This window comes from Miniopterus natalensis, chromosome 6 (assembly GCF_054644295.1).
Source record: "Miniopterus natalensis isolate mMinNat1 chromosome 6, mMinNat1.hap1, whole genome shotgun sequence".
NCBI classification, from domain to species: Eukaryota; Metazoa; Chordata; class Mammalia; order Chiroptera; family Miniopteridae; genus Miniopterus; species Miniopterus natalensis.
Window position 1 is genome coordinate 11123935 of NC_142086.1, and position 22065 is coordinate 11145999.

The window sequence follows — 22065 nt, forward strand, 5'->3', positions numbered from 1 at the left end:
TTTTTTCCTCATAACATAGGGTTTTCAATAGTGTCCATCCTCTTATTATATCCTGGTTAACTAGTAATTACCTGTAAACTTACAGGCGTGGGTGAGGAATCTGAAGGGGAGGATCCTACCCAGTGTCCCCAGTTGTCTTAGTGACACAAAGGCAGCCTCCTGCTCTCACTGGAGCTGGCCTTGGGGAGGCTGAGGATGGGGGCCAAGGTCTGAGACAGTCATTGAGAACTGCATGGAATGAAGATGATTTTCTGAAATTCTGGGTCATGGGCATGTTTGTATTCAATTGTATATATCATGCCTCACTTTGCTTTTATTAGTGTTGTATTATTTATTATTTGATTATTGTTAAGTCACCTCTAGCAAAGATAATTAGAAAAAGGACTGGAGGTTAGAAACTGCCAGAGGGGAAAGGAGAAAGGATGTTTACAATAGATAGTACCTCATTTCTGTGAAAGCAACGACCCTCTCCTATAACCCGTCCCCCTCCCAAACCCACTGCTGCTTACTTGCATACACTATGTAACTATCCAAACGTGGAAAACTACGTGGTCACACTGGTTAACGGTACCTCCAGGCCTGGGTGGGGTAGGGAGTGGGAGAGGGATGTGCAGGAGGCGAGATCAGAACCACTAGCAAAACAGAAACATCCATGATGTGTTGAGTAAACCTGATGAAATAAACCCATGAACCAGGACAAGTCAGCGTGGATTCAGCATTCATCCGGCAAAGGCTCGTTCAATAGAAACACACTGAACTGATGAATGCCCTGTGAGCACTTACTAATTGATCTGTTCTAAGTTTTTGGGAAGTGAAAGTTAAAACAAAACAGATAAAAGAACAGAACTATAATCCTGAGGCTAAAAATCGTATTTTTGTTTTTGGAAAGGAGCTATGAACTGGATCATCACATATTGCTATGGACTAAACTGTCTCTCCCCTCTCCCAAATTCATATGTTGAAGCCCTCACCCACAATGTGACCGTATCTGGAGATACAACCTTTAAAGAGGTAATTAAGATTAAATGAGGCCATCAGGGTGGGGCTCTAATCCAGTCTGACTGGTATCCCTAGAAGAGGGACAAGAGATGCTTGTGTGTGAGCACAAAGAAAAAGGCCACTAGAAGACAAAGCAAGAAGGCTGTCTGCAAGCCACGGGGAGGCCCCAGGAGAAACTAAACCTGCCAGGACCTTTTTCTTGGACTTCCAGCCTCCAGAACGGCGAGAAAATAAATGTCTGTTTTTAAGCCACCAGTCTATGGTATTCTGTTACAGCAGCCTTAGCAAACTAATACCTATACTTTGGATAAAGTTATCATGGACACAACAAATGGTACTTAATCTGCTTAATGAATTTTTTTTTTTTTTTAAGAGTATCCCTAACTCACTTTCCCCAAGCATCAGAGTGACTGGACTTTTGGAAAAGAACAGAGGGACCCAGAAACAGAGTCAACAATTCTGAATCATAGAATAGACACTGGCCTTCTGGAGAAGCAGATAAAGGAGGAAACCCACCTTAGTCTCAAATCTAAAACTAAGCAAAATAGTTTTTAATCACATCCTTGGAATTACAAGTGAGGGAAATACAAAAATTTTCCAACAAACAAGGGATCATAAGTAAATGGAAATTAACATCGACTTAAGGTACATAAAATGCAGGTAGTTTCATTTAGTGCTGTGGTTCTCAAACTTCAGCAGGCATCAGAATCATCTGAGGGACTTGTTAAAACAGATCACTTGGAGAGCTTCTGAATCAGTAGCTTGGTGTGGGACTCACAAGTTTCCAGTCCTATCATGTTCCCAGATGCTGCTGAAGCTGCTGGCCTGAGACCACGTTTTGAGAACTACTGATGCAGTGCATGGTCATTCTAGTATTTTAATGATTCTGAATAGCAGTAGCGAGGCCTCACAGGTTCGCTCACGGCTGCAGTGTTTATAAGAGGTTCCTACAAGTCTTAAATTCTATGTATTTGAATTCTATCTTGTATTATTTCAAAACAATCTGGGGGGTGGAAAGGGGGGACTATAGTAATCAAAATGAGTGTCATTTAAATCAAAGCAAAATCTACCACAGACAACAGTTTTATGAGGTTCCAAGTTTTAAATTACTGCCTATAAATTACATTTAACCCAGTAAGTAAGGTAAGGAAATGTTGCTGACTTAAATCTTAAGACTAGATTAAAGCTGATATAAAAACAAGCAGTTTCTCCAGGTCTCGAAAAAGGTTACTCCTATAAATAAGTACTTCGGGTTCATTACTAGGAATGAATAAACTGGCTTTTAAGTAAAAGTAAATATAATAGTAAAACTTACCTTTGGCACAAGAGCCACACATAGGATTCTCTGGATGTGGCCTGTAAGAGGAGAAATATCCAGGTGGTGCTTGAGTACTTGTTTCTCAGCAGTCAGTGGACACATAAACATAAACCACTTTACCGTTATGGTAGGATATCATTAAATACTGCAGATAATTTACAAAAGCTTTGATGATAGATATAAAATTTTTAAAGTTTTGATAGAACTTGAAGACCAATGCAGAACACAAACTCTGCTAAAGTGGAGAATATAAAATCTGAACCAAAACCCACTGGGATAGCCACGGTATGCAAAATCTACACTCACAGCAGAAACAGACCAAGTCCTGGTCATCAGTGCCGTAGCAGCACATGGAGACCTTCATGAGGAGCATCCTATGACAATTTCGTATTCTTTCCTCCTCTGTCCAGGATCTTTTGTGAGAGGCACTTATACAGAGCACTTTTGGCGGCGCTATAACAAACATACACGTAGTATAATGATATATTTTACTAAGCTAACAAAGTATTGTTTATAAAGAAATTTTTATAAATTCAAAAATAGGTTGTTGGTAACATGATTACCTCTAAAGCATTGATTTTCATTCACAATATTATTTCATTAATCTTAAACAGAAGTTCCATCTATAAAATGTTCTACAGCTTTTTCCTTATTGAAAAGGAGGTAAATAAAAGCAGGTCAGATACTCATAGATTCTAGGTCAACAACAGCAACTCCATTTCACAGCACTGATTAGCAGAGAACATTTTCAATTAAAGTGGTATACAATTTACAAAAATAGAATGATATGTAATGCAAAACATTGTCCTCCATTATGAAGAATATGTGTGTGCGCATTGTGTATATATACATATACATATTTCTTATAAGTTTCACTATTAAGTAGCTCTTGTTCAAGTATTTTTTTCTAGTATTTTTTGAAATAATCACCTTGCTACATTATTTGTAAATACATAAAAAAATAAAAGGTTAATCTAAGAAAAGGTTAAAAGTTTCAGTGTGGTTGACTCAGCCGCTCAATTCAGTGAAAACCTGATTTGAATTCAAAACAGGTTTGGGTGCCATATTAAGTTTAACAACTTAGTAAAAAATATATATATTTAAGTGTCATATATTTAGTAAATTTCCAATGTGCTTTTAGAGCAAAATCAAAAGTTTGTATTAATCTACTCATCACCCAATCTTAATCCCCAAAATTTGTTTATATATTATGACTAAAATAATACACTAATATACAATATACCTGCTTACAAACACATAGGTAGCCATAAATAAAACTTTATTCTTTAATTCCATTTACAAGCTACCAAATGTTATGTATCGTACACAGTGCTGAACACTTAAATGGCTGTAGTCATGGAAGGATCCAGACTGAATGGAAAGCTGTAGATAAAGATAAAAGCAGTAATACTGTAACAGAAAGGTGGCAAAAACATAGTTTTGCCATAATAAAATCAATCAGATTTGTAATTATACATGAGTTCTGTTTAAAACAAAGTCTGAGCGCCATGCGATTCTCAGCTTTATTATTTGCAGTCCAGCTAAAGTCTGTATAGTTACTTTGTATTTTGCAGTCATTAAAATAAAAAAAAAAGTTAAAAACTATAGCAGCAACAAGCAAACCCTGTGACAGGAAGGCAAGGGTTAAGAACTGAAAAAAGTTTACACAGTGTGTTTAGGGAAAGTGTGCGCTGTTTATCTTCCATCAGCAGGAGTTCGACTGAGGGACAACATGATCCGGGCAAAGCGCTCGCACAGTTCAAGCGTGGAATAGGAAGGTAACTTCGGTGGTTCCTGGAAACCTTTAATCTCCGTAGAACAATCGAGAAGTTTTGGCAGAAAATCTGTCAGCTTTTCTTGGAGGTTTGCTGCAAATATAAACAATTAGAGGTAACTAAGGATAGAGAGCAAGTGAGAGAAATTATCGTCGTCAAGATGATTTATTAACGTGGAGTGGCGAACTGATGATTCATTTTAAAATATATAAAATAATTACCATTTTGAGGGAAGAGATAAAAGTGGCAATGGCAGAGATCATAGCTTAGTTTGTAAATAAGAAAAAATAAAATGAATTTTACATAAGGAAAAAATGATATGAATAAATGACATTTACTTCTAACTTCTTTTAATTCCCAACTCAGGTGTCCACTGGGTTACTTGAACTTACACTCCATCTCCTGTCCGAGGTAAGAGCACCATCGGTTTCTCATGTCCTCCACAGCGAGCACATCCTTCTCGTCCATCTCATCCACCAGCAGCAGGGGCAAGAAAGGGACGATAAACTCGTTCATAATAATCAGGCCATTGTTTACTTCTCGATCCTCTCCAGATTCAAACAGCTCTGCAGCTTGCTCATTCAATTTCTTAATGCAACGAGAAAAAGAAGGGGTTTGTTTCCTTTTTTAATGAAATTAAAATACCTGTAAGTGTAAATACTGAAGACGACATAAGTAAGTTCATAAACAGTACTGAACAAATGGCAATTGGGAAAAATAATCTCAACCATTCTAGCGTGGATTAGAAAAAGCTACCTGTGTAACAAAATAAAAGAAAAAAGTGGGGAAAATACTGTTGTCATGTTTTTAAAGTTCAGGTTCAGCTTATATTGATCATCACTATAGGGGCCAATTTTTTTTTATTCTCCAGGGATGAAATGCCCCAATACTAAAGTTTAATAAGCACTCAAAATAATTTTTAAAATAAAGCAATTCAAACTCCGTATTAATTTTGGAAAACTCTTCATCATGTGCCAGAGACTGTTCTAGATGTAGGAGTACTCAAGTGATTAGTCCAGAAAACTCATGGGGCTTACAGTGTGGTACAGGGACCAGGAAGTTTCTTCTGTAAAGGACAAGATAGGAACTATTTTAGGCTTTGAGAGTCATATTGTTTCTGTTGCAATTACTCAACCTTGCCATTCACTGTCTCACAAAGGCAGCAACACATAAGTTATAAATGAGGATGGTTGTGTTTCAATAAAACTTTATTTACAAAAACAAGTGACAGGGCTAAAGTGCAGGCCAAGTACGCTGATCCTTAATCTAGTAGAACAGAGATCCTTAAGAAATACAGATATAAGAGATAGATAAGGAATCCAGGTAAAAGAAGAGCTATAATATTTAAGGGTTTATGTTTATAGCATAACTATGATTTTAAATAATCATAGTTTTAAGCTGAATTTCAAATATAAAAATTATTATTTCTTATATTTGTATTATATGATTCTTGTGCAGTTTATCTTTTAGTTAGGAGAGAGGCTTAAATGATAATTACTCACGCTCTATGCAGCCTCTCCTTTCCCACCAAAAAAGAGAGTGGTAGAGTGATGAAGAAATCTAAATATAAAAATGTAATCATTCTGATCCCATTTTAAGAACATTTATGGTTTATCACATACAATACTTAAGCTCCATAAAGAAGAAGGGATAAAGAATTGAGTGTATTCTCTCATCTTAAGGGAGCAGATCCAGATTATAGACATCATCATGATTCTTACCTCATCAGAGTTTATAGAGTCAACCAATTGCTTATGTATGAGTCTGGAGAATTTGCTCAATGTAAGACAAAAAGATAAAATACACAAATATTATATACATTCAACTTACTAGTAAACATTCTCTCCTATAATGGGATACCAACTCTTCATCATGTCCTCGGTAGGGGCCTTTGGACAAGAGTTCTTTGTTATTCTGATAAGCACAGATAAGGAACAGCAAGGAATCTATATAACTTAAAAATTATAAGAAACAGATAGCATTAGTATTTCATATAAAAAAGTCAACTATAATTATAAAACAATTTAAATAAACATTTACGCTTTGATTATCAAGAACATTGTAATAAAAATGATCTGATGCACAGGAAGCCTGAGAGCCTTGCTTTAAAAATAGGTACATATGAAACCAGGAAATAGTTATGTCTTAAAAGTGAAATACAAAAATCAAAATAATGAAACAAAACAAAAATTGGGAGGAAACGACATAACTGATGAATTCAGGCAGTTCCTTTAGTCTGCTTTGGGATTCATTTTCCTGATGTCTTTCATTTAGATTCAAAATTAAGACTGATGTGAAAAGTCAATAAACTACTTGTTTAACATAATTCCATTTTTGTATGAAGAAAGAATGTTACTTTGTTTTTTGATCACATCACTGGTTCATTCAGTGACTATTTGGTCAGGTTTTTTCTATGCCACAGGCACAGGTCTAGTCACTAAGAAAAATTTCATGACAGAGGGGAGAATATCCAAGGGAGAGGAGGGAAACAGAAAGCGAAAGAATGCTTCTTAATCTGGGAACCCAAGGAGAGGAGGATGCACAGAAACAAAACACTGGCTTTTATGTAGGAAAAGTTATACTTAATATTACTTTATAATTAATACAAGTAATATTCATTTATAATGTTACTTACATCTAGATATTATGAAGTTCAAACTAGTTTTAATAAAGGGGGGAGAGGATAAATGTTTGTGTGTGATATTTGCCTCTGAAATAATTACCCTTCTCTTAACATGCTATAGGAAAAAATGCATATTGATATACATTTGTAAAACTGAAATATGAAAGATATTTTAAGATATCTACAATCGTAACATACCTTTCTATAGATTAATTCAGAAAAATAGAACATCCTAAAAAGTGAAATATTATAAAGAAAAACTCTAGGGTGCACTGCCAATCGGTGTAACTGTTTATTATTTAATTTCATGTGTTCAGATTAAATCAATTCTATACTAGAAGAGTTAAGCGTAGAATTATTTGGAAATTAATACATTCATGACAAATCAAATTACATCCTGAAACTGTCTTGAAAAATAAGTTATTTTATGCATTTACTAAAAATTATTTGTTTTTGAGAAAACCTAAGACTATGAAACTTTATTCTGAAATAATATGGACACAATCTCAGCTAAAGATTTTTTGTTTTACTTATGAAAGAAAAGAAGTGATAGTTAAGTGTTGTTTTATGCCACTTAAACTGAAGTAGTTTGCTGGCACATCTACGTTTTCTTTATACCTATGAAGTTTCCTGTTACAAAGGTCTCCCCTGAATGACATTCATATCTGGCCTCCTGGATCTGAGTCACCTCTCTGAGAATAGCCCTGAAGCCATGACCTCGTTCCAGTTTTCTACTGAGGTGCACAATATGTTCCATATTTTATTACCTACAGTGTGGTGATTGCTGGAGGGGAGAGGCATGGGGGAAGCGGAAGAGGAGAGATAAATGGTGATGGAAGGAGACTTGACTTGGGGTGGTAAACACACAGTACAGTGTACAGATGATGTGTTGTTGAATCGGGTACCTGAAACCTGTAGAATTTTGTTAACTAATGTCACCCCAATAAATTCAGTGAAAAGGAAAAAAATGAAGTTTATAAATATTTTTTCAAATTAGAATAACAGCAGCCCAGTTACCACATTCTTATTTAAGATAAAATAAGATTGTGTGGCCTGGTGGACCCTCTTTTTAGCTTTACTTACACTCCTTACATCACTGTAAAACTATGGTTACTAAAAACATGATTGTACGTCACTACTCACAGAGCTCACAAGGACCCATCAATAAGCAGTCCACTCATAGCTTTCAAGTGTCATGTTTTCATTAAAAACAAGTTTGACAGAACCTTTTGGCAATATTTTATATGCTGCTAGCTATGGTAACTGCTATATTTAAAGTGATAAAATTAACATTTCTTTTTACGATATCCTATAAACATTATTTGTCACCATTACTAACTTTCTGGTTGATCTTCCCAATTTAATTAACATTTGTCATACTAGAATACTGACCTTTGAACAAATATATATTTGAGATAAGGAAATTATGAAATTTCAACTTATTTCCAAATAATATCTTAAAGACCTTTAACATGTTAAAAAAAAAAAGAGCTGATGTAGGTACTATGCAGAAAGTTAGAAAGTGACCGTTTCATCTTTTTAATTTTTAATGAGATAAATGAATAACATTTTGTGTTTATCTGATTTCATTAAAGAATACCTGAGTCATACAAGAATACAGGGGTCCTACTTTAATTTTTCTCTTCCTAGTTAGTTGTGTGACCTTGACAAAGTTACTGCACTGGGGAGCTTAGTTTATCTGCAAAATGCCATTCTGGTCTTAGACACTCTATTGAATTGTAACATCATATTAATATTTCTCTCACATCAATACAAATCTGAGAAATCCTAGTATGAATTTAAATATTTCTGTTAAAGAAATAAAACCATGACCAAAGTAGTAACTTATAAAATAGGGCTATTCATCAAAATAGTTTTCTATTTCAATGACCAATGTGACGTGAATTATCTTATAAACTACGCAATTAGGACTTTAATAATCTGCAGCCAAGTATTACTTTTTACTTCTGTGTAACTTCAAAATTGTGATAAGTGTAAAAATAATAGCTTTGTACACTGTCCACTGAACAGAGTAGCACTGCCCAAGAGAACTTTCTGGAGAGATGGAGGTGTTTTCCATCTTGGCCAACACAGTAGTTAACATATGGAGATACTAAACATTCAAAATGGGGCTAGTCTGACTGAAGAATTAAATTTTTATTTTTGAAAGTTTTAATTAATTCAAATTGTCAAATGTGGCTGGTGTCCACCATGCTGGAGATCATAGCTCTAGAAGTAAAGGTCTATGTTATCATTTAAGAAAAAATAATTTCATTACCTCATTTGGGGAAAGGGAAAGGGAAGGGGGAAGGGAAGAGAGCCGTGAAGGAAGAATTCAATATACCTTTTACCTGGTTGCCATATGGCACTATTTAAAATACGGCACTTTTTAAAACAAATCACTAGTCAAGTAAGTTCATGGTGAAGGATATGAATTAAGAAATATGTGGAGAAACAAGGCAAACTAGTGAGTAATCTGTAGTGGTAAATAAATCAACATCCATCCCTCCTTCTTGATAACAATTAAAATAATAATGAACAACATTATAGTTTAATAAGTAGAAATGCCTTTAACACCATCTGCAATTTATATGAAAATAACAATCTAAAATGTGTTTGCAGTCACAATACATAGAAGACAAGAGATCAGTTTTTATAGTACCTGAAAGTTCAGGCAAAGAGACAGATTGGAAAAACTATATTTGAGGTCAGGATTAGATACAGGAGGAGTATGAAAAAGGAAGGTACCTGAAGGTAGAGATACAAAAAATCCCATGTGCTGGGCTACCAGCTTCTCTGGTCTCCGGCAAACTTTTTGCTTCTATCTAACTCTATGTCATTCTAAACTTCAGCTGTAGTATTTCAGAGCTGATAAAAATGGACACTAATACCAACCTTACAGATTTGATTTAAAATAAAACATACATTATATCTGTAGTATATGGAACTCTGTATTAACTGTGCAATTTCTCTGTAAATCTAAAACTGTTGTAAAATAAGACATTTATTAAAAATATATATTGTGAATACATTTTTCTATATATAAGGTCATATCTGAATATAAATACAAAAATTAAGCTCTTCTTTTCAGCTATGTCCACTTTTCCTTACCTTTCTCTTTGAAAATTTTCTAGCCCAATTATGAGATACATGGTTGTTTCCCTGAATTTCCTATAATCCTGATGCCACTCCTGTAAGCAAAAGAAAATATTAAAAGTATATACAGGAAGATATTAAAACTACAATGAAAACTCTTCATAAAGTAAAACACTGTTCTCATAACTATTTGTGTGGTTTTTTAAAACTGATTTTAGAAAGAGAGAGAAACATCAGTATGAGCCCTGACCAGGACTGAACCGGTTACCTTTCGGTTCATGGGAAGACAATCAGCCAACTGAGCCATGCCGGCCAGGGCTGATAACTATTTCAATTAATAGAGACAAAGGGTTCAAAACTAAGGTAAACTAAAGCTAAATCAAGACTTTAATTTTTGACAAGCAAGACTATTTATTAGTAAAACAATAAATACAAAAATGATTAGACACTGATGAAAAATTAAACAACAAAGATCTCACTAGAAGATAACAGAAATACAAGACAGGATAATCAATCTGGTTATCTCTCAAAAATTCTTCAGTACAAAAGCATATTATGAAAATACAGGCTGGGGCAAAAGTATGTTTACAGTTGTAAGTACATGAAACAGAGTTTATTCTTGCGTTATTTATTAATTATTGTATGATTGTCCATAAACTGTAAACCTACTTTTGCCCCACCCTGTAATTACATGTCTACATCCCACTGAATGCAGAAGGTAAATGAAGTTCCTACTCTAATGTGAGTCAAAGCTTGAAGACTATTAGTTGATGCAGAATATAAAGAAACTAAAAGAAAAAAAGGTTTTAGCATAATAAATTTATTTGACCTTTTACTTTTGCCAAATTTGTGTAAAATTTGATTTTAAATGTGGCAGGCGAACAGTCTCTTCATCTGAGCAGCAGTGAAAAGGATTGATGCACGACCCATTTCACTGCCCCAGCTCCAAAAGCCAACTGCAGGGCAAGTAGCAGGACTCAAGTCAGAACTGACATCAGATAACTCTAGAAAACAAATCATGATCTTTTTCTTATTTAACAAAAATTGACTCAAGGAAATCCATAACTAAAATACAATATAGGATTAACCTAAAAAAGACACTGATAATAAAAGTGCTGAAGCTCTTATATACACACTATTATACGAAAATGGCCCGGCCGGGCATGGCTCAGCGGTTGAGCATCAACCTAGGATCTAGGAGATCATGGTTCGATTCCCAGTCAGGGCACATGCCCGGGTTGCAGGCTCGATCCTCAGTCGTGGACGTGCAGGAGGCAGCCGATCAATGACTCTCATCACTGATGTTTCTCTCTCTCCCTTCTCCCTCCCTTCCTCTCTCTGAAATCAATAAAGATATATTTTTAAAAAAAAGAAAATGAAAGTAAGAAACCTACAGACAGGTTACTCGCCACTATATTCTCCCTGAATAGAAATCATTTTCATTTTTAAGTTTTTGAGGCATAATTTTCATAGCATTAGTAGACCTTAGTAACAAAGGCAAAATTTGTTTTGCAAGTATAAAGTTAGCTTTCTTGGGAAAGTATTCAAATTGCCACTCTACTGTCATTAGAACTGCTTTATAAGTTGTGAGTCATTAAACTCTTTCTGTAAAAGGCTAGACAATGTTTTAGGATTTGCAGTCAACTATGTGACTGTAGTGTGGAAACACACACAACTAAATGGCTGAGTTCCAATGAAATTTATTTATAAAAGTGGGTGGTGAGCTGCATTTGGTTTGTAGGCCATGGTTTGCTGATCCCTGACTTAGAGCAAGACAAAGACATGTGAAATATAAGAAATTCAAAAACATGTTATGTGAATACTGTAAGATTTAATGACTCTACAGTTAGAATATAAGAAGTCTTCAGATAAAAATGTGCTGAATCCAATCTGATGAAGCAGCCTTGAGGAGGGACTGCAGAATCAAATCACAATTAAAATTAAGTCCCATGTAGCCCTAATTTTGGGGACAAAGGTAGAGTTTCAGCAACCAATTTGCTTGCCATCTCTGGCATATGTCATGTGTCCACTGATTTCTGGATAAGTCCCTAGATCCCCTATTATGCCTTATTGTTCTAATTTACCTATTCTTATACTAATATTATTATAAACATAATAGTTTAGGCAGTATGTCTTGATTTCTAGAATAAGCCTCCTTAGTTTGTTCTTCTTCAAGAATGTCAGGACTAGACTAACATCTTTGGATTTCCATAAAATCTTTGAATCAGCCTATCAAACTCCCTAAAATGTCTTGCCAAAAGTCTGATAGAAACTGCAGTGAACCAATAAACCATTTCGGGGAATACTACATCTTTGTAATACCAAGTTTTCCAAACATGATACATATTATTCGTTAAGTTTAAGTCTTCTTTAATGTCTCCTAAAGTCATGCGTATCTTTTGTTAAGTTTATTTCTAGGTATTCCATAGTCTGGGATGTTACAGTAAATGGGGTCATTTTTTAAAAAAATTCATTTTTTGATTGTTACTGGTCTAAAGGAATAAAATTGATATTTGGCATAGGTTTTCATGTTGCAAAGCTCTTACTAGTTCCAATAAATATATCTGTAGATTTTGTTTGTATTATCTAGGTATAAAATTGAAAAAAAAGGTAACTTTGTTTCTTCTTTTCCAATCTTCTACTTTTTGCTTATTTTTGTTGCCTTACTGCCCTGTGTGAACTTTCAGTACCATTCTGAGTAGAAGTGGTGATAGCAGGTATCTCCATTTTCCTGACCACAGATGGAAAGCTTTCAATGTCCACAATTCTATATATTTGTTGTAATTTTGTTTTTGTCTGTCAAAGCACTCTTTAGCAGATTAGTTACCTCGTATTTCAGGTTAACTAAGGGTTCACATAAAAAATGAGTGTTTTCTGTAGCTTTCCTTTTATCTATTGTAATATGGTAAATTAAAATAATTGTTTATGGGAATCTAAAATAATTAAGTTTGTAAATAGGACCAAACATTAATCAAAGGCACTCATGAAAGCAACTAAAAATTAACTGGATTTGTAAATCTAAAAAGACACTATATAGTTAAATACATGTATGAATAATGTATCATAAATATTACATTTAATGATATACATATAAAATATATAATGTTATAGTATAAATTTAAAGTTCAAATAAATATTAGGTATTTGAATTGGTGAATTTAAAAAAAGGTATTAATTTTAAAGCCAAAGTTAGGACAGAAAATTTTGTGCACAGAAATTACTGCAAGCACAATCTCAGTCCTTGTGTGTGCTCTCTCACAAGCGAACACAATCCAATAACAAGTACATAGGGGATTCAATGATTACAATAAATTTCTAGTATCACCAAAATCTGATGAAACAAAAAAAAAATACAGCATGGCTTCAGTAAAGTACAGCATTTAAGAATGCAGGTTCTGCTAACCAACTTGTAACCTGCTGTGAAAACCTCTGGTGGGTTAGTTCGCCCCGGGTGCCGCATTTTCAAGGCGCTTAGCTGCTAAAATGGAAGGAAGATCAGTGAACCACAGAATCCCTGTCTATAGTTTGGCCTCTCAAAAAGCGCATTACCTCGTATTCCTCCAGGTTTACTTCTTCAGGTTTTATCATTTCAAGTTTGGCCTGAGCCACTTTCATTATGTTGTGACACCTTTAAATAAAAGAAATACATTCAATATATTCCTAAATTGAAAGCAAAATCCACAAAACTGAAAAATGTGTGTTACACAAAACTAAACTATCCAACACATATGAAAATAAAATCCAATGTCACTGAGGAAACAACTCCCAAACAACCTTAAGGAAAAATGTACTTTTGAGACCAATGTTGGATAATTACAAAGTACATTAAAAAAACAGCACCAATGATTCTAAGTCAAATTTACCATGTTATATATATTTTTTGTTTTAATATTATAGTCTATTAGTAAAGATAGCATTAAGTAAAAACTGTATTTCTAAAAATAATGTATATTTATTTAGCAAGCTTGAGACACATTAAATTTTATTTTCCCTCAAATGGCATTACTTGCAAATAGTGAAAAGGAATCCAAAATGTTCCTATCATTTCAGGGAAGAACAGAAACAGTTCAATAAATTTGTGATCAGAATCAGAGATAAAGAAATCCCCACAAAATATATGTAGTTATCACATGCATCCTATTCTCTTTTAAGCACAACAGAAATAGTGCATTGACATAGATATTAAGGGTCATACTCAGTCATACTTCTGAGCTCTTTGTGGTCATATGTAACAAATAAATGATGCCCACAATACTACTAGTACAACTGAAATAGCCAACACCCACTGAGCACTCAGTGTCTACTAGGTACTGTTCAAAACCATTTACTTGTACTATTTCACTTAATCCTAAATTTCACAGCAGACACATGGTGAGGCAGGAATTAATACTAGATATTCGTTTTTCCTCATATTCTCTCCTCTATTAAATGTATTTTTCATTCAGTATTTTTGAAACTGTCATAAAAGGATAATCACCTATTTCAGAATTAAAATGCGATTACAATGAACTCCAGACAGCATAAATTTCTATATTCTAAAATAACTTCCAATACTTTGAACTTTAACTGAGACCTTTTTTTTAACAGTATTCATTGTAACTAAATTTAAAATTTTAACATGAGTAAGTAGTTTTATAGGAGCTTCCTCAGAGAAAACATTTTTTGGTAAACCAAAATTAATGTAACCAATTATGTGACTCAAAATATTCATAGTGTAAAGGCTGAAAAATTTTTTTCTCTAAAATATTAAGTCCCACAAGGCTGTGATTATAGCCTCTTCTGTGTGTCATTATATTGCTTAGTTCAGTACCTTGGTTCACAATTAAAGTGTACTAAAATGATTTGAATTATTTTCAGTTCAAGCTTTCAAAGGTCATGATTATAACCTGTAGATAAATTACAAAGCAACTGTTCAAATTAAGTAGTGTCAAATTTTGTGCTGTATTTATTGAAATGCCTTTGTGTATGTGTAAAATAAACATTAAAAAATTACACTGGGACCTATAAAAGACAAGAAAAATTTGAGCCTATGAATTAGATATTTTGTATTTTTAAATTACCTTTCATCAAAACTCAAGTTTCTATCTCCAAACTGTTCCAGTAATGTTTTCTCAATGATTTTCTTTGGTGCCTGATTCTGGATAAAGTAGACCACTACATGATGTAAACGATAATCTGTTTCTGGTGGGGTATCTTCTTGGGCCAATTTAACCAACCTTGAATACTCCAACTTAATGGCCTAGGAAATGTAACAAAATGTCAGTTTTGGTTAGTTATAACAATTAAATCCTTCAGTATTATAACTTTAATTATTCTTACATTCAAAAATGCCTTTTTCCTTTTAAAGTATTACAACAAGGTAAGCACATCTAAGAACACCGCTCCATGTTCCATAGATTAAAAGAACTTTCTAAAGAACTGACCCCATAAGCCTTTCCTTATCACTCATTATATAAATGTTCTTTTTGTTTCCACACAGAGAAGTGGTAAAATAAACAATACATCTAAGTTTAGTATGTATTTTGTAAAACTTAACAAAGCCCAGTCAAAGCCCTTTCAGAGGTAGCCCAAGATTGAGACACTAAGCATCTCCTATCCTCTGCTTTCTAGTATCAGTTTGATATGGCTTCTAATATCCCAAATTCTAGGGCTGAAATACAGTTCCTGTAGAACACCCACATCTGAGAGAAAATGGCTGGCTCTTGAATGGCTAATAATATTACTACAGTTAACTTTTAGCTGAACAGTCCACAAATAAGGGATTTTGAAAAAGCAAGCCCAGAGACTATAGTTACCATAGAATGAATTCCTTGTTGCTTAAAAAAAATTTGCATTTTATTAGTATAATTAATGAATATTCTTACTATTACCACCTTGATGCTGGAGCTTACTTTTTCTTTATAGATAGAAACACCTCATAATTTAAACTAATTATGATAGAAAATAAATACTAATATGTTTCCACAGATGAGCAAATGATTTGAAAAATATTTGCTCATATAGAAATATATGTAGTTATACATCAAATACTGCTGTATACAAGAAACCTATATGATTAACGATAATAATTTTTAAAATACTCATTTGTATTACACTTATATCTAAATTCTAGCTCTATTAACCATAAAATCTTTCGGGTTGCACACAAAATACAGTAAACCTTGGATTTTGTAGATCTCAATTTAATGGACTTTGGATTTAATGGACAAAATTTCTAGTCCATATGTCATATGTGAAAAATAACACCCTGTTAATTTTTAAATGCTTTTAACCACGATTTGCTTATAATTAAATTGACAAATTATTTTTTGTTATTAATTCGCTGTTATTTTTAATGAATTTTAGCAAACAAGCCTTATGTTGGAGAAAACAATGTAGTAATTTCATGACATAAATATTACATATCTACAACTACAGTTTACATATTTAAACCCGAGAGTCACACCCACAAACAATGTTCAGCAACTGATTAGCAGGTGATCACACTGCTTTGCCTGTGGTAATTGGTTCTGCTGTGATGTGGGGTGACTTTCTGCAGCAGTATGAATGGGTGACAGCTAATATTCCCACGTGCAATAGGCCACACCCCAGCCATTTGCATTTGTTTACTCGAGGTGAGTGGTGAATGCACGCATTTACTAGACCTATTCGGTATAAATTTAAAATTACAGTAATACATATAGAAAACTTTTCATACATAGTTAATTTTAATTACACAAATGTGTCTACATTAGTAAAAACAGGTGAACTAATTTTTCAATTTTTTAACATAGGCATTCAGAAAACCTACTTTATTATATAATGGACTTTCGACTTTAACAGACACCCCCCCCTCACCTGAATTAGTCCGTTATATTGAGGTTTTACTGCATATTTCAAATTATCCATTCTACAGAAGGGTTTTTCTTTGTTAAATGTATGCCTTTCTTAAGCAATTCTTGGGCATACAAACATTACCACCTATACAACTGTATTTCATAGAAGGGAGAAAATATAATTAACAAACATTAAATGAAATGTTCTAGTTATATATTGTTATACTTCATTAAGGGGGGAGGCCAATAAGGCCTTTCTATACAGCTTAGCATTATAAATAGAATAAGAATTACCTTATAGCTTAAAATATATACCTTTTTTAGGATATATATGTCATTCTAAAATCTTAGAGCTATGGTCAAAAATAGCCATTTACATTAACTTATCTGGACACATAAGATTATCAAGGTTCACTTCTTGGCATACCTAATTAGTGCACATAAGCTTTGCTTAGAGCTCTTGAAAATCTCCCTATTTTCCCAATTTGAAAAAAAAGCACATGTTCATTTAATAATCAAATTATACTGATTTCGAGAAAAAACAAAAAACAAAACAGTAACTGTTCTTCCTTATTATGGGCCTTAGACAATGAATATTATAGGCTATTATACATGTGTTGTGGTTTTTTTAATATGCAAGTATTTTAGATATTGTGCTTTTGGCCTAAATTGGTATGGTCAAAATAAAATAAATTTGTATTGAGCTTGTTAAAATAATATTATGGTTTAGAGATATAAATAACAACACTAAACAGTTATCCATTTTCCTGCCTACTTTCAAAATAGAGGCTGTGGTTATTTTATAAATAGTAAATATGTTTCTGTTAGAGAGCTGGAACATATATATCTTCTTTTACTCTAAGATTATGTTTATTACTTGTTTTGGCTCTATATAAGAGTCTTCTAATTTTCACAAGTAAATGCCAAATTTACAAGCTATAGGTGTTTAAACCAGTAGAGGTTTTAATTTCTAGGAGTAATTTTTCAAACACACAAACACCCCCCCCACCACCACTTTTTACCAGCATACATTCCTCATTTTTAAAATTTAGTTTTCTAAGTTTTAAAATATTCTGCAATCATATTTATTCCTTCAAATTATCAACAGATTTAGCATGCTGATATATGTAGCACAGTTCTACACAATGTATCACTAATACAATTAACACTGTTAAGTCGGGCTCATATTAGTTTCTCAGAATTCTTGATACTTAGAACTATGCTTGTTCTTTCCATTCTTTAAGTTAATTGTCACAGATACTGCAATGAAACCACCACACATTTACAAAATGAAATGTGGCACTGGTCATCAGGTGATAGAACAGCTTTGCATTTAATTTTTTAACTTCTTTTTCACCAGCCCTTTAACAGGATCCCACTAGTCAGGCGCAATGTTACCTATTTAGTCTTATTTCCTATTACTCTTCAACAAAGACCTCCTCCATCTACTTAGATCAGGCTTGTCTCCAGATACACATGTGCCTTTGTTTCTTAAGTTCTCCACATGCTGATGTCTTTTCTTGTTCATTCCCCATCTACAGATGACTCATTCAGTAAGACTAGTTTAAGTCTCTCAGATCTTCAGTTCTATAGATTCAAATAATTTCTACCTAAACACTTTTTTACTTTTTAAAATCATATTATAAAATCATTCTAAATTTCTAACTTCTTACAGACTTTATTTTGATATAACTATACATATGTATTAGAAGATACCAAATCTACAATATACTCTGTAAGTAGTAAGACCTAAGGGAAAATAGGCTAGACTAAAAGTCAGGAAGCTAGTATATCATTTACTAATTATGACATAGAACCAGTCACATAATTCTCCAAGTGCCATTATCTCTAAAATAATAATATTAGTTGAATACAGAGAGAGTCTATATATATAAATATATGCATATATTTAAAATGTTTATGGACTATTTTTTAAAAACTGACAGTGTAACAGGGATGAAGAAAACCCACTTCACATTCCAGAGGGTCAGCATCATGTTCTTTCACCACAATGCAATACACACAGGATTAAAAATAAGAGGTAGCTCCCAAACTAAACACTTAAATGGAAAACACCAGAAATAAAGGTGATACCAAAAATACAAATTAAAGTTTTAAGTTATAAAATAATAATACATATAACCTTATGCCAATAAACTGTAACATCTTGATTAAACAGATGATCATCTAGAAGAATATAAATTACCAGGATTGCTTTAAGAGGTAGAAAAACTGAAGAGACCCAGCAACACTACAGAAGAACTGAAAACGTTGCCTGAGATATGTACTCAATAAGGGAATCAGGCCCACACTGTCTTAGAGCTCTGCTGTTATGTCAAATGTTCAAAGACAGGATGATTTCTATCATATCTAAACTGCTCCAAAGCCTGAAAAAACGGAAGAGTCTCCTTAATGATTATATAAAGCTAGTTTAATCTGAATATCAAAAATTGGCAAATATAAAAACAAAACTATAATATCAATTTATCTTTGAACACAGATTTCAGCATCCATATTCATTTTAAATAAACACTGTCTACAAAAAGACTATAGAGGAATACATGGTGTTTACAATGATTTTTTTTAGAAAAAGTCAAAGTTAAAATCTTTACATTTTCAGGATTAAAAATTAAGGAGAAACCTGTTCAGCATCTCAAATAGATGCATTAAAAATTTTCTAAATTCCAGCACCAGTGTCAAAGAAAACTCTTAACTATGAATTTAAGAGCGGTTTTAGATTTATAAGAGGAATTGATTTAAAAAACCAATATACTTATTAATAAAACACTAGAGACATTCTCATTAAAATAAGGAACCTCTAAAGTTTTTTTGTTGTTTAAATTTCTTTGCTCTGCTAAGAAATTTGATTCATCTATAAGTCGCAAATTGTATTTTATTTGTCATTTATCTTTAAATTTGTTTTCAGTGACTTGAAATATCATCTTTCTCACATATTAAGCACTATTTATAAGTGGATCTGTTTGGGTCTCTCCATTCCACTGATATATTTTATATCTATGGAATAAACAGAGGAGTAATAATAATAGGCATTTCAAAATTTAAAAAGAGTGATAAAGTTATGCCACCAGGAAACAACTGTTATGAAGCAATGAATTAAATACTAAAAATAGTTTCATAATAGAAAAGTGTTATTACATCATTAAAATCCTAAGGGTGCTTTACTAGGTGTAGAAAAAGATATACAAAAAAGAAATTATGTCTTTTTAAAGTAATTTTAAAAAGTTAAACTAACCCCACGATTATAATTATCATGACTCTCCACCTCCCACCCCCTGTATGCACACACACAAGCAACTAGTGCTTTGAAAATATTCTTCTTTTTTTTCCTTCTGGCCTTTATTTTTGCTCATCATAGTAGTCCAGCACTACCTTTCTCTGGATTTCATTTTTGCATGATAGAAACTTCTGTCTTTAAGCCACTATTTTGGGGGCATTTTCCTGTTACAATGAAAGCTAGTTCTAACAAATAGTCAAATTGGGAGAAGGGCTTAGGTAAATGTCTTTCCTCATTTATTTTTCCAGATCTGCCTGGCCATTAACTCTTTCATATATGTTTACAGGAGCAGACTCCCAGTGGGAGGTTGACGTGGTAACTTACTGCTGGGTTGGTAACTCTTCCTAATTGAGAGGTTAAACCTTAGCAAGTCCACTACCCCAACCTGATGTAAGTTTCACTTTGCAACTTACACTTTTGTCAGTAACAAAGCTAACATTTTCATCACATGGTTTACCACTAGCAACATATATAACACATAAAAAATTGCACTGATCATAATGCATAAGGAAGCCCATATCTAGAAGTACTTAGGCACAGAGTTGAAAAGCTTCCTTCTGAGTTCAAACGCACCCAGCCCCAGCACTGGAGATCTCAAGCCTGGGGTTGTTGATAGCCCCAAATAGGGTACTCAGGGCCAGTCGTAAACTGTGTCTGACACTGGCCTGCACCAGAGACCCGCCAAAAAGACTGAGAATCCTAGAAGATCTACCTAACGTTTAGCCAAAATGGGGAGACCAAAAAACAAGCCCCAAATGAAGGAACAAGAGAAGTCTCCAGAAAAAGAGCCAAATGAAACAGAGATAAGCAACCTCTCAGATATAGAGTTTAGAATACTGATTGTAAAGATGCTCAACAGCATGAAAAAAAATTTGGAAACTATGAAAAATGACCAGTCAGAAATGAAGAATGACATAGCAGAAATAAAGACTACATTAGAAGGAATAAACAGCAGATTAGAAGAAGCTGAGGATCGGATCAGTGAATTAGAAGACAGGGTAGAAAAAATCACTCAGTCAGCGATGCCAAAACAAAAAACTATTAAAAAACAGGAGGACAGTTTAAGGGAGCTGTGGGACAGCATAAAACACAATATTCATATTATAGGAGTACCAAAGGAGGTTGAAAGTAAACAGGGGTTAGAGAACCTATTTGATGAAATAATGGCAGGAAACTTCCCTAACCTGGTCAAGGAAAAAGGCACACAGGTTCTGCAGGCACAGAGAGTCCCAAGCAAGAAGATACCAAAGAGGCCCACACCCAGATATATCATAATTAAAATGTCAAAAATCCAAGACAAAGAGAGAATCTTAAAGGAAGCGAGAGAAAAGCAAACTGTTACCTACAAAGGAGCACCCATAAGGCTGTCATCTGACTTCTCACTGGAAACTCTACAGGCCAGAAGGGAATGGCATTAAGTATTCAAGGTAATGCAAAAGAAGGATCTGAAACCAAGACTACTCAAGATTATCAATCAAGCTGGATGGTGAAATAAAGAGCTTCCAAGACAAAAAAAGGTTAAAAGACTTTATCGCTACAAAACCAGTATTACAGGAAATGTTAAAGGGACTGCTATAATTAGACATAAAGAGAATGAGAAACAGCTAAAAAGAAACAAAATGTCAGTAGATAAGTATCTTTCAATAATAACCTTAAATGTAAATGGATTAAATGCCCCAATAAAGAGATGTAGGGTGGCTGAATGGATAAGAAAACATGACCCAAATATATGCTGTCTACAAGAGACCCACCTCAGAACAAAAGACTCATACAGGATGAGAGTGAAGGGATGGAAAAAAATTTTCCACGCAAATGGAAATGAAAAAAAAGCTGGGGTACCAATACTCATATCAGACAAAACAGACATCAAAATGAAGACCATAATAAGACAAGAAAGGTCATTTCATAATACTAAAGGGATCAATCCAGCAAGAGGATATAACCCTGATAAACATATATGCACCCAATATAGAAGCACTTAAATTTATAAAAAAAACTTCTAGAGGACTTTAAGGGAGAGATCGACAGCAATACAGTCATACTCGGGGACTTTAACACCCCATTGACTTCACTGGATAGGTCTTCCGAACAAAAAATCAACAAGGAAACAGCGACCCTAAATGACACACTAGATCAGATGGATT

At 33.7% G+C, this 22065-nt stretch overlaps 1 protein-coding gene across 2 annotated transcripts in view; it reads right to left on the bottom strand.

Moving 5' to 3' along the window:
- Window positions 1-2791: 2791 nt before the first annotated feature.
- The window catches only part of USP25 (ubiquitin specific peptidase 25), a 126271-nt gene continuing 106997 nt past the window's right edge, over window positions 2792-22065 (bottom strand). For both annotated transcript variants that reach the window (XM_087818089.1, XM_087818091.1), the window contains 6 exons: window positions 14872-15050; window positions 13361-13439; window positions 9827-9906; window positions 5923-6046; window positions 4485-4680; window positions 2792-4185 (listed from right to left, as the gene is read on the bottom strand). In XM_087818089.1, coding sequence (XP_087674215.1) covers window positions 4013-4185; window positions 4485-4680; window positions 5923-6046; window positions 9827-9906; window positions 13361-13439; window positions 14872-15050 — 831 coding nt within the window. In that variant the 3' untranslated portion in view covers window positions 2792-4012. The remainder of the gene's footprint in view (window positions 4186-4484; window positions 4681-5922; window positions 6047-9826; window positions 9907-13360; window positions 13440-14871; window positions 15051-22065) is intronic.